Genomic DNA, 12,543 nt, shown 5'->3' on the forward strand with positions numbered 1-12,543 from the left:
GTTTGGGAGGAAGCCCCTGCGCTGCCTCCGTGGGAAAACTCATCCCCAAGACAAAGTTTGAAATGGAAATGTTTCCATCAACTCCCTGAAGACAGCAGGGCAGTGAAGGGAGCTCAGGTCATACCTGAACATCTGAAAGCTTACAGCAAGTGTAGTATTCTCTGTGTAACTTCCACTTAGCCCAAGAATGTAGCTTGCCTACAGCTAATGCTACCCAGCACTCCTGGGGCTCTGTGGCTGTGGGTGGCAGCTGTTGTAGCAGCCTGAGCTTTCCCTCACAAAATTTCTGCAGCAGGAAGGCCATGGTGTTAGGGAGGTGAATTACTGAAATCACCTCACACCTTGTATGTGTCTACTAATGATGTGCAGGGAATTCTTTGGAGCTCAACAGACTCTGGCAGCATCATCTGCCTTCTGGTACTTTGAGGCATGCTCATTAGTGTATCTGCCAGACAAAAAGAAGCACCTCAGGTGCTTCTGCACATAGGAAGTTCTGCACTAATGTGCAGAAGAACTTTTTCACACTGAGGGTGAGGGAGCCCTGGGACAGGCTGCCCAGGGGGGTTGTGGAGTCTCCTTCTCTGGAGATATTCCAGCCCTGTCTGGATGCCGACCTGTGTGACCTGTCCTAGGGGCCCTGCTTTGGCAGGGGGGTTGGACTCAATCTCTGGAGGTCCCTTCCAACCCCTACAGTTCTGTGATGCTGTATTCACAAGCACTGTAGAAAAGTTTAAGTAGTTGGGAGCACAGAGAGGTCTCTGGGCCACCACCCTGTGCATAGCAGGGACAGCTTAGAGCAGCTGCTCAGGGCTTTGTCCCACTGAGATTTCAGTGGCTGCAGTGACACAGAGCTCACAAGGGTTCCAGGGCCCTAGGTCAGGACAGTCCTGCATCACCTGCAGCTTTCTGCTTCAATCTTCCCTGTCAGCAGCATTCACCATTTGCTGAAATCACAGGGACAGACTTGACTGTCTTAAACCTTCTGCCACCCTGTGACAGCTTCCAAGAATGGAATTGTAATGCAAGCTGAATTTTCTCTCAGGAGTTCTACCTCCCTAATTAGCACAAAGAAATCAAAGGCTCTGGGTCTCTGCCTCTTCCATTCACAACAATTTTCTAGCCTTGACAAAAGATTATGAAAAGATGCCCATAAACATAATTAGAACAATATTATCTGTCTCTAGGACAAAGAAAGTAATTTTCATCTTTTCCCTTTGCTGTCATTGCCCACAGCTTGCATCATCTTCTTGTGCAGAAAACATTTGGACTAGAGGAAACAAAAATATACTGATTTCCCCCCTACCCCCAGCAAATACCAACATGACTATTAAGTTAAAACATTACACCAGGCTAAACAAGGACAAACCACATTGTATCCATGCTGGAGTAATGTTCTTCTCTATTTGCTGCATCAGGAGGAACTCTGAAGGTGAAATTCAGAAGGTTTCTTGTAGAGAGAAACCATGTAAACTATAGTGAGGGATCCCCAAGACTGACTGCAAAAGCCATTGAACTTCCCTGCATGACAAACAGATGCTTTACTGGAATTCTGAACTATTCCAGATGAAGGTTTTTTAACTGTTCTCATAAAATCTTGGATGCCAAAAGGACTAAACTGTCCTATCAGCACCTGCACTGAATTACAGCCCCAACATTTGCCCTCTGCTGAAGCCATTGCCCTAAAGAAAGGGATTTTATCCTGTGGTATGTAGAGTGTTGGCTAAAGTGTGAAATTCTGAGTGCTCATTCCAGAGGAAACCCCACAGATGGGAGCAGCGTAGGGAACGTGGTTATATGGAAAAAGTACCAGCTGGAAGCCCAGGATTGGACAGTGTTAGGAGTGAAAAGATCAGCCTGAGGACAGCAGAGGAGAGCAGAACTGCTCTGCTTGCCCTGCCTACTCACACCACAAGTCTGGGCTCAGGGAACAGCAGCAGTGAGATTCCAGTCCCATGTGAACCATACCTTGGAGTGAAGCTGATCTGCAGCATCTCTTTGGTAGGTGGGTCCCCTTCATGTCCCTCCAAAATGCCATTAGTAGGGGAGACAGAAAATACTTGCAGGTTGTTTGGCTTTCCCTGTTCATCTGCAGCAAAGGGGGCAAACATCAACCAAAGCATAAACACCTTGTGTCAGCTCCTGCAGCACATAGTGCTCAAAGCAATGCACCTCCTTGCTAGCCAACCAATAAATCACATCCTCCACTCTGAGAAGCATGCTATGCAAGCAGCCAGTTTCTGTTTCCATTCTCTCATCAAGGGAAATGATCAGTGTCAAAATAAAAAGGCCCAGATCTTATCTGCTGAGAAGCCCACCTGTTGTTAACACCATTGGGCACAAGCTCCAACCAAACACATGAGGAGCTGCTGCTTGTTGCCTCTTAAGTTTGTATTATAGATGAGCAAAGCACGTCCACTGCCTGAGAGGGCTGTGAGTCAATCTTTTGGTTAAACCTGGAGTAACTGCTGGAATCAGCAGAGATACACTGATGGCAAAAGAGAAAAAAAAACCCCAAACCAACCAACCAACCCCACACAAGCAAGAGCAGAAGCAGACCTGCTGTGTTTGTAGCCAGCACGACCATACATTGGCTATATACTGAGTAAACACACGCAGCCTTACTCATAAAAAACACTCAACAGTGAAACTATATAGGAAGGAAATCCAATTGCAAAACCAGAATACCCAGCAAAGCAGTCCAGTAACTTCTGCAGCCACTCCTGTTGCACAGGAAGACGTGTTCAGTCTTGGTCTGTGCACTAAAGCAGGTCTGGAAATCAACCTTGTCGCAAGAGAGCTCCAGAGCTGGAACGGTGAGGTATGCAGTCACTGGGACCAGCTGCAAAACAGAGCAAAGGGGGAAAAAAGCCCACCCTGTTTTTGTAGGGCTTTAGTATCTGCTACAGCTGGATCATTCTTACCTCCAGCACTGAATCAAGAGCAGCTGAACCTGTTACAAAAGAACACAGAACAATTCCCCATTCTACAGCTTGGAGTGAACAAGCTGTTGCTTGTTTTAACTGTTTTGGGATACGTGTTTCAAACCAGACGCTGTGGTCTTAATGAAGTAACAGAGAGGGAACGTTCTGATTTGTTACTAGGGCTTTCTGAGGAGATGCAGACATTACAGCATCTCACTGTCCCTTGGGACTGTGTATGGCCCGCTGTGAGTCATTTAATTTGTGTGGAGTGCCCAAGATTATTACTATACTGACTGTATCATATAGATCAGTCCTCAAAGACCTAGTGGGGAAAAAATAATCAACGCCTGCAGCGTACTGAGCTGCTGAAGTCTTGGGGGGTTATAGCTTTCCATCTGGAAGAGATCGGTCATTAGACACGTGTGGGCTTGTGACCACACCACATGAGACAGACAGACCCAGGAGACTTTCGGGAAGCGCTCGGGTACTGCAGGAGGCAACACTTGGTGACTCAGCCGCTGGCGTGTTCGCTGAGCCAGTCCTGACCCCGCGTCTCAGGAGGACGTCGAGTCCCCGTTGGGTTGGGTTCACTGCCCCGTGACCCAGCCCTCTCCCCGAGGCTGTCACGCGGGGCAGAGCTGGGTGGTGCTGACCCAAGTCACCTGCGGGCTCGGAGGGCTGTGAGCTCCTCTTGGGACTCCGTGGCCGTTCACTTTAACTGGAGGACACAACTGGCAAGTAAATCACTCCAAGCAGAGGTACTGATAAGGCACAGCCCTTTCTCAGGGCCCAGAGGTGTCCTGATCCTACCTGGGTAGCACCGTCACTATGTTCAATGACCAGATTTTGATCAAATTTCAGCTTTCTCTCTCCGTTCTCAGACTGGAGCACTTGGACTCCAGGAAGCAGCTGGGTATCTGGCACATGTTGATAGGTAAGTAACTCCAGAGTTGTGTGGAATGACACTTTCACCTGTGGGAAGAGGAATTCAGATGACCATCACATAAGAAGACACTGCGAGCAGGAAATCCAAAGTAAACACCGCTAGAAGGCCCAAGCTCACATTTTCCCACTGGAGCCTGAAGGTGTCATGCCAGCAACCAAATTCCCACTGGAACAAAGCCTTATTATCAAAAAACCACAGCTATTTCCTATGAACCCAGTACACAGAGCGACAAGGTGAACAGCTGATCTCTGAACAACAGGGGAGAGACAGGCTCTAGTGAGACAAAAGGTTCTAAATTCCTGAGGTTACAAACACTGTATTCCCAAAAACATCTTAAACATGCATCTTCCTTCTTCCCACACATGGAGAATTAAGATATGTGTGTGTGTCTATGTCAAAATGAACACTGAAAAATGAGAAGCACACTTCAAAATGCAACTGTTACTCATTCTTTGCACCCTAGCTAATTCTCTACTCCTTGAATGTCACTGGTGTACACCCAAAATGAAGCAGATTTTGCTCTGTTTGCACTGCCTGCATCTGATTTAAGGAAATAAGGGAGTGCAGTCTTCAGGAACCTTTTAATTTGTCCAGCATATATATATATAGCTATCAATGTAGGTGAGCTCCAGAAAGCACAGGGATGACTGCAGGACTTTGCAGCAGGTCAGAGTGGATGATAAAAGTATTTTGTACCCACAATACAGCAGGCAAAATAACAGTAATTAACATTTGCTAGTACACCACTATTTCACCTGAAACTGGGCTTTTTCTATACTGGTTGTGTTTTTCTTGTGGTCCATCTGGACCGCGCTAGCACATCAATTACTAAACTATCTCTCCTGGCACAGGATTGTTACTTTGGAGCTTACCAACATGTTTTGCTGGGGATAAAGTACAAGTTGTGGTTGCTGTTCTCTTCCCTCCTTCTTGCTGTGGGATGTTTTGGTGCTCTTTTTGGGATTTGTGCTGGACAGGCTGAAGGGTGGAGACAGAAGGAGCCTGAAGTACAGAGGAACCTTAGTGCAATTGATGAGTTTCAAACTCTGAGTCATTACAGAATCTGTCAAAACCTGGTGGAGAAATGATTCAAAACTGGTCAGTTTTAACTCTCTTGAGAGGTTCGTGCTGATCTGTCTGGTCATTCAGCGCCATCAGGGATCTGAAGGACTTTACCCCAAAGCAGCCCAATATTTTCTATTTGTTCTTTTCAAAATCTCTGGAGTATGAAACCAAAATGCAAATGTAATAAAGTCTAAAAGTCTTTGAATGTCAAGAGTCACAAACTGACCGCACCGCTTTAAGTGACTCATGCTGCTATTGGACCTTTATGTTCTGAAAACAAGTACTTGGTTTTCTACTCACAAACTCCCCTACAAAGAAACAGACTTATAAATCAGGCATTGTCTGAGCTCAGCATTGCTTATTTCTGGCTAGTAAGTACTCATAGTCCTTCTATTTTACCTATCTTGTTATGTGCAATAACATGAACCACAGGGGAGACACTGGCTCTAGCAAGACAAAAGGTTCTAAATTCCTGAGGTTACAAACACCATATTTCCAAAGCCCAAAATTGCAACATGAGGCTACTGGGGATAAAGAAGCATTTTAAAAACTGTGTGCATGCAGCTCTGCATCCTTACAGCAGCACAGCAGTACAACCAACTGAGTACAGCAGTGTGTGAAATACTTACTCCTAACAGAGGCTGATCTGGTATGAGATCGCTTGCCGTTGAATAAAACACCATTCCTCTGTCATGATCCATGACTACTTTTAACCTGAGAGTAAAGAATCAGAGCTGGTCAGAGCCTTGCCCTCCAGGCTGGTGCATTCTGTGACTGTGGCAGCCCCTCAGTGTGCTGGTACTTACAGAGCATGGCTTGTGAAAGCTTCCAGGTCTATCCGCAGTGGTGGAACTCCATAGCCGTGCTTGCGATGCACTTTGTTAGGCACCGTCTTCGAAAGCTGACAGCAGAATCAAAACACAAGTGATGTGTAAAAATACCAGCACTAAAACTTGGAAGCCCTATCTGGAGCCCAAGAGGCTGTTTGCCAAAATAGGCTTCTGCTTGAGACTGTATTGCCTGTCCATGAGACAGGATGGCAATGTGCAAGGAACAGCAAAAGCTCAGCAGTTGTTAAACTCTGACTGGCCACGGTTAATACAGATGCAGATGTTTCTTCTTCCAGGAATCTGGAATATTAGGGATCTTTTTATTAAATATTAGCCTTCATTCATTACTCCGTGCACCCTAGCAATGATTCATGTCAGGGAATCACAGGGCAATGTGTAAAATACTGTTCAAGTCTCACCTTAGCCTGTAAGCCACACTTAGGGCTGTTGAAGAGGTTTCCCAGAACGCTGCCCAAATTCCCACAGGAAGGTGGATGCAAAGCCAGGAACAGGACTCAGCAGTCCCCAGCATTAATTATCATTGTCAATAAAACCTGATATCATGATGGCTTTTCAAATCCTGGGCTACTTTCAAATTGCCTGGGGTCTACTGCACCAGGCAATGTAAGCACATGGTGCTGTTCCCACCCCAAAATGTTTCCAATGCAAGAAAGAAACAAGGGAGGATGTAGAGGAACATCTGCACAGACTCCAACAAGAAGGATGTTGAGATGCTGGAGTTTGTCCAGTGAAGGATGACAAAGCTGGTGGAGGGTCTGGAGCACAAGTCCTATGAGGAGTGGCCAAGGGAAATGGGGCTTTTTAGTCTTGAGAAAAGGAGGCTGAGGGGAGACCTTGTCTCACTCTACAGCTACCTGCAAGGAGGGTGTAGAGACATGGGGGTCAGTCTCTTCTCTCAGGTGACAAGCAATAGGATGAGAGGAAATGGTTTCAAACTGCACCAGGGGAGGTTTAGGTTAGAGATAAGGAAGAATTTCTTTACTGAGAAGGTAGTCAAGCACTGGAATAGACTGTTCAGAGAAGTGGTGGAGTCACCATCCCTGGAGGGATTTAAAAGGCATGTAGATGTTGTGCTTGAGGATGTGATCTAGAGGTGGACTAGGCAGGGTTAGGCTGTCGTTGGGACTCAGCGATCTTAAAGGTCTCTTCCAACCTAAGTGATTCTATGTCCAGGTACACAGCAGCCTGTACAGAAATTACAGGAAGGGGAAGGATTGTTTTCTGGTCATCTTTAGCCTTGCTGTGACAGTCAACTTACTTCATCGTCCAGGCTCATGAAACCCAGCAGAAACCCTTCACACTGCGCTTCACACACGGGCTCCGGCAGGACGCGTGGGGTGAAGGAGATGCAAACGGAGATGCTGCCACCTCCTGGAACCACCTGCAGGCAGGAGACAAATGGTTAGGGAGCGCAGGGAGCTGCCCGGGATTGCACAAGCATCCTCTGTGCTCAGCTGCTAATACTGGGTTGCACAAGCAGCGTGACATCTCCTGGGGATGGGCTATGCTCAGGGTTGCACTAAAATGACAACATATGACAACAAAACTGACTTAATTATTTCAGCTGCCAAAAAATCAGTGTAGCCACTAACTATCCTTAGCATCAGAGTTCAAGCAGAGTCACAAACCAACTCCTTAAGTACACATACCTATGTATGTACCTCTTCTTTGTAAAAAAATTGCCCAATTCACCAACAGCACTCACAGAGGAGAAACATTGTTTGAAGACTTACAAGTGTGATTTACAAGTATTTTACAATTCAGCTCACTCTGGGGTGTTTTTTTATTTTACACTACAGCAGGGAATGTCATCAAACATTGCCAGCTCCAGTGGATTTTCTGGGATTTACAGGTTGGATAGGTTCTCCTTGCCTTAGATGCATTATGCACATTGTAGCTCCATCCTGCTCTTGCTGCAGAAACATGCAGATTATGATTAAATCCTGCTATTGCTGCAGAAAAGCCTGTGCCATCTCCCTCCAGAGCCAATTCCTGTCTAGCAGAGTTTCTAAGCTCAGGGGCCATGCAGTATGTATTGATTTTAGGCTACTGCAGATGTAAATTCCCAATTTCACTGGTCACAGATGTTTGGTCTTCCTGGACCTAGTTTTGCTTCTACTAAATGTACCTCAGCTCTCCCTGTAGTTTGTTTCCCTGCTTAAGAGTGGTAAGGAGGGTAAAAAACGCTCTGCCTAAGGTCTAGCAGGGCCAGAGCAGAGCTAGTAAGCTCTGTCACGTCCCACAACACTGCAGGGTCTGTGTGTTGTGGTCTCAGAGAGCTCAGTTGCTCAGACATGGATGTGAGCCAGGTCTGGCCAGCTGTGCTACACAGCACCTGAGCCAACAGACCCTCCTGGAGCACGAGTAGACATGTGGGGAACATTTATTTCTGCAGAGGAATACCTGAATGATTCCATAGGCATCAACTCCACTCCACATGGGCCAAGCTCGCTGCTGGCTACACCTGACAGAGGCTCCCTCCACAATGAGAGGCTTGTTGGTCTGAACTCTCAGCCTCAGTCACCCCAGAGCTGACTGTAAGCTCATTTCTTTGAGGTGCCACCACTGTAATTATTTGTTTTATATAATCTTTAGTTCATTCTAACTTGTAACTGGAAGCCTTTGGCAAAAAACTCACTAGTATTTAAGAATCAAAGCTAACACACTGATGTTTTGGGCAGCACTGTCACTCAGCCAGATCTTTCCAGTCCTCCTCCTGCTTTATCTTATTCCTAAGGAATTGTGACACTGGCCCCTCATTGCACCAGTGACTTTTGAAGTAGTGTTTATCCACAGGGTATCCCCTTCCCAGCAGCTTGTTTTCCAGCTCTGCCACATCTAAATAACCTGGTGCCACAGCTTCAGGCTGGATGCTTCCTACCTAATACCACACATTTCATGGAAGCAAGCTGAGTAAGAAGACCAGGAGAGACCTCTTCAGAGAGCTTAGTGGAGCTGAACACCTAATTCCAGTCATCAGCTAACTGCTCAAATGTAGGTGGGATGCTTTCTGTCAACTTTGCAAACTCTTCTCATCGTCATCTTCAAGACCCCAAAGCCTCCCAGCTTGACTGTTTAGCAGTCCCTACCCCAAACTAAAGGTACCTCCTCCTCCCCCTTCTCTGTCCTGCTGTGTATGCTAACTGTAAGCACAAAGAAAGTGTAAAAGCTTACTATCTGTCTTGGAGCAATGGAGTAGGGGCTGTCTGCAGGAACCCCTTCGTGAGGTCGTATAAGTACAGAGACGATTTTCTGTACTGTAGGTTCTTGAGTGACAATTTCCTTCTGTCTGCTGTCAGTGCCTGAAGACTGCAGGGACACAAGGGAGGGGAATGGTTAAAACCACAGAATCACAAGGTTGAAAAGACCTTTAAGATCATCAAGTCCAACTGTTCCTGCCCTATGCTAAACCATATCCCTGAGCACCTCATCTACCCTTTTTTTAAACTCATCCAGGGTTGGTGACTCAGCCCCCTCCCTGGGCAGCCTGTTCCAGGCACTGACAACTCTCTCAGTGAAAAACTTTTTTCTTAACATCTAATCTGACCCTGCCATGGTGCAGCTTTGTGCCATTCTATGATTCTATGATTCCCCCTTGTCCCACCTCTTGTCACCTGGCTGAAGAGACCAACCCCCACCTCTCTACACCCTCCCTTCAGGTAGTTGTAGATAAGGTCTCCCCTCAGCCTAACCATCACACTGCCAAGGAGGAATGTAAGTGATGTGTATAGGGAACTGCTGCACTAGTCCCAAAGTATGGCCAGCTCCACTTTCTTTCTTTCTGGCACCAAAACTGGACATGTGGATGTGTCCTGTACATGATTTTTTACATGCATAGGTTTGCTCCTAAAACTGCTCTCAAACCCCTTACGAAACGTGCATGCTGGGGACCTGTTTTGTCAGGAGACACACAACCAAAACAGCTCTAGCCCATTATACAAACCAATACTCTAGGGCAATAACTTTCCTTTGTTTCTAAACAAGAAACTTCAGAGGTGTATTCACAACAATTGAGTCTTCTGAGCTGAAACAGGGAAGAAGTAATCTTAGTATCTTTTCTGTAAAGCTTTTGCCAGAGAATCACAGAATCATTAAGGTTGGAAAAGACCTCGAAGATCATCTAGTCCAACCATCCCCTTACCACCTATATTACTCACTAAACCATGTCCCTAAGTACCTCATCCAACCTTTCCTTGAACACCCCGAGGGACGGTGACTCCACCACCTCCCTGGGCAACCTGTTTCAATGCCAACCACTCCTAATTTCTAACTTGAACCTCTCCTGGCACAACTTGCAGCCATTTCCTCTTGTCCTATGACTACTTATCTGCAAGAAGAGGCTGACCCCCGGCTCAACACAGCCTCCTTTAAGGTAGTTCTGGAGAGCAATAACATTTCCCCTCAGCCTCCTCTTCTCCAGACTAAACAGTCCCAGTTGCCTCAGCCACTCCTCATAACACTTGTGTTCCAAACCCTTTACCAGCTTCATTGCCCTAAAGTATATATAGCTTCTCCCTGTCACTCCCAGCCCTACAAGACAGTAAACTGCCATATTTCAATCAAGATTGATGTGTAATAGGTGTTACCATGTTCTTAGAACACACACACACATTTGGGCCTGGGATAAATACCTCCAAAAGATTAGTTGCAACTTGAACTTGGCAGGTTAGATTCTGCTCCCTGACTACAGCACACATTGACACCACGAAGCACCCATGAGGAGAGTGAACCCAACCTCAAGGGTTTTGATTATCTAAAGACTTCCAGGTAAAAATGGCATTAGTTTGTCATCAACAGTATTTTTAAAAGTGTTTGATCAGTTTCTTTAATGGCTTTGAGAACAGGAAAAGCCAAAGAGCTGTTTGCTTATAGCTCATTCTGGAAGCTGCTGACACCAATAGCCACTTACCCACATATTGCTTTTTTGACTGAGAGGAACTGACATTTCTCTTAACAATCCAGTTCTTAGTTACAAGTTATATTGCATGTTATTGTTTTCATCATTTCATGCCAAGAAACCCATCATGTATCTCAGCAGCAGCATAAAAACCAGACTAACAGCTGACCTCATCCGTGGTTTGTGAAGCTGGATAAATGCTTCCACAGGGAAAGGCAGTTTGATCCAACTTTAACACGATCTCTGACTCTGAGTTGCTACCAGCTGATGCAGTCTCATTTTCATCCCTGGCCTTAGGAGGAAAAGGGTCTCCAAAGAACATCAACAGGTCCACCAGCTTTTTATCATCTTTCTCTCGGTTGTAAATTTCCCAGTCCAGGCGGATGTCTGAATGGAAAAGGCAGAAAGGACAATTAATTCTCATCATTGAGGAGACTCTTAGCTTAGTTGGTACCAGAGAAGAAGATCAAGTAATGAACTTACTTGCAAATAAATTTACTAGCAAATAAATTTGTATTAATCATAGAATGGTTTTGGTTGGAAAAGACCTTCAAGATCATCGAGTCCAACCATCTATCCAGCCCTACTGGGTCCAACACTAGACCATGTCACCAAGTACAACATCTACTCTTCTTTTAAACACCTCCAGGGATGGTGACTTAACCACCTTCCTGGGCAGCCTGTTCCAATATCTAACAACCCTTTCAGTAAAGAATTTTTTCCTAATATCCAACCTAAACTTCCCCTGACACAATTCCAGACCATTTCCCCTTGTCCTGTCACTAGCTACTAGGGAGAAGAGACAACCCCAACTCACTCCAACCCCCTTTCAGGTAGTAATAGAGAGTGATGAGGTCTCTCCTCAGTCCCCTTTTTTCCAGACTAAACAATCCCAGCTCCCTCAGCTGTTCCTCATCTTCTAAATCCTTTACCAGCTTTGTAGCCCTTCTCTGGACACACTCAAACATCTGGATGTCCTTGTAGTGAGAGTGTTAAAGCACATCTCCATGCTTGCTGTAAACTAGAGTGATTTAAGATCATGTGCTATGTCCTTATTACCATTTGTCTACTCTCTAGGCCCTAAACTATTCTTTTGTTACCACTAAAATAAATTAGGAGTATTTTGTTTGTAAAGCAAGGTGATTGACCTTTGCTCTGAAGAGCTTAAAATCTCACTCAGGAGATAAAAGTGTTAGTGCTGTGAGACATGCACAAACCCAGGATGGAAGATCCTGAATCTCTATCATTTCAATGAGGGAAAGCCCTGACACTTGGGATAGGATGTGCTGTTTCATAGTAACAACACATTGAGTTAATTACTACACTCTGGCTGGAGTTTACCTGCTTCACTGTTGCAGAAAGCAAACTAATACCCATGGCAGTAATGCCATAATGGTAAATACTACTATGCACATAAAGACCTGACAACTTGGTACTGTCATTATGTATCAGCCAAGTTAGAAAAGAGCTTTGATATTCTCTTATATACTGTTACTTTTACAAAAAACCATCCTGATGAGGAAACAAGAACTCAATTAACACACTAATGGGTTCTCTAATGCAACGCCAGTGTCTGTGTTTCCTGTACTAAAATCACTCTTACCAAAGGGAGAAGGATTGTTGAGCTGGACCCTCCGAACAACAGGACTCCCTCCAGAGATATGAGTGCCAAACCTAGGGAAGGAATCCTTGCTGTTAGTACACACAGAAAATAAAAGTGAATGTCTGAAGTGATTTTCCATTGAAGACTTGCTTACAAGTGGCTGTACTGGCAGCCTGTTAACAGCAGCCATCAGGGAGAGTGTGGCCTACAGCATGAAGTACAACATTGCTTTAGATAATCAGTCTTTTATGGTCTTCTGT

The 12,543-nt window shown here is 45.4% G+C and overlaps 1 protein-coding gene across 1 annotated transcript in view; it reads right to left on the bottom strand.

The window, feature by feature from the left end:
• DLEC1 (DLEC1 cilia and flagella associated protein) overlaps nt 1-12,543 on the bottom strand; it is a gene marked incomplete at its 5' end in the record, with an annotated part of 43,026 nt that overhangs the window by 1,383 nt on the left and 29,100 nt on the right. Inside the window, 10 exons of the mRNA XM_084280577.1 lie at nt 1,966-2,086; nt 2,686-2,839; nt 3,732-3,893; nt 4,740-4,940; nt 5,562-5,646; nt 5,739-5,833; nt 7,042-7,164; nt 8,958-9,092; nt 10,850-11,067; nt 12,284-12,354. Coding sequence (XP_084136703.1) covers nt 1,966-2,086; nt 2,686-2,839; nt 3,732-3,893; nt 4,740-4,940; nt 5,562-5,646; nt 5,739-5,833; nt 7,042-7,164; nt 8,958-9,092; nt 10,850-11,067; nt 12,284-12,354 — 1,365 coding nt within the window. The remainder of the gene's footprint in view (nt 1-1,965; nt 2,087-2,685; nt 2,840-3,731; nt 3,894-4,739; nt 4,941-5,561; nt 5,647-5,738; nt 5,834-7,041; nt 7,165-8,957; nt 9,093-10,849; nt 11,068-12,283; nt 12,355-12,543) is intronic.

The sequence above is a fragment of the Gallinula chloropus genome, assembly GCF_964237585.1.
Source record: "Gallinula chloropus genome assembly, chromosome: 2".
Taxonomy (NCBI): Eukaryota; Metazoa; Chordata; class Aves; order Gruiformes; family Rallidae; genus Gallinula; species Gallinula chloropus.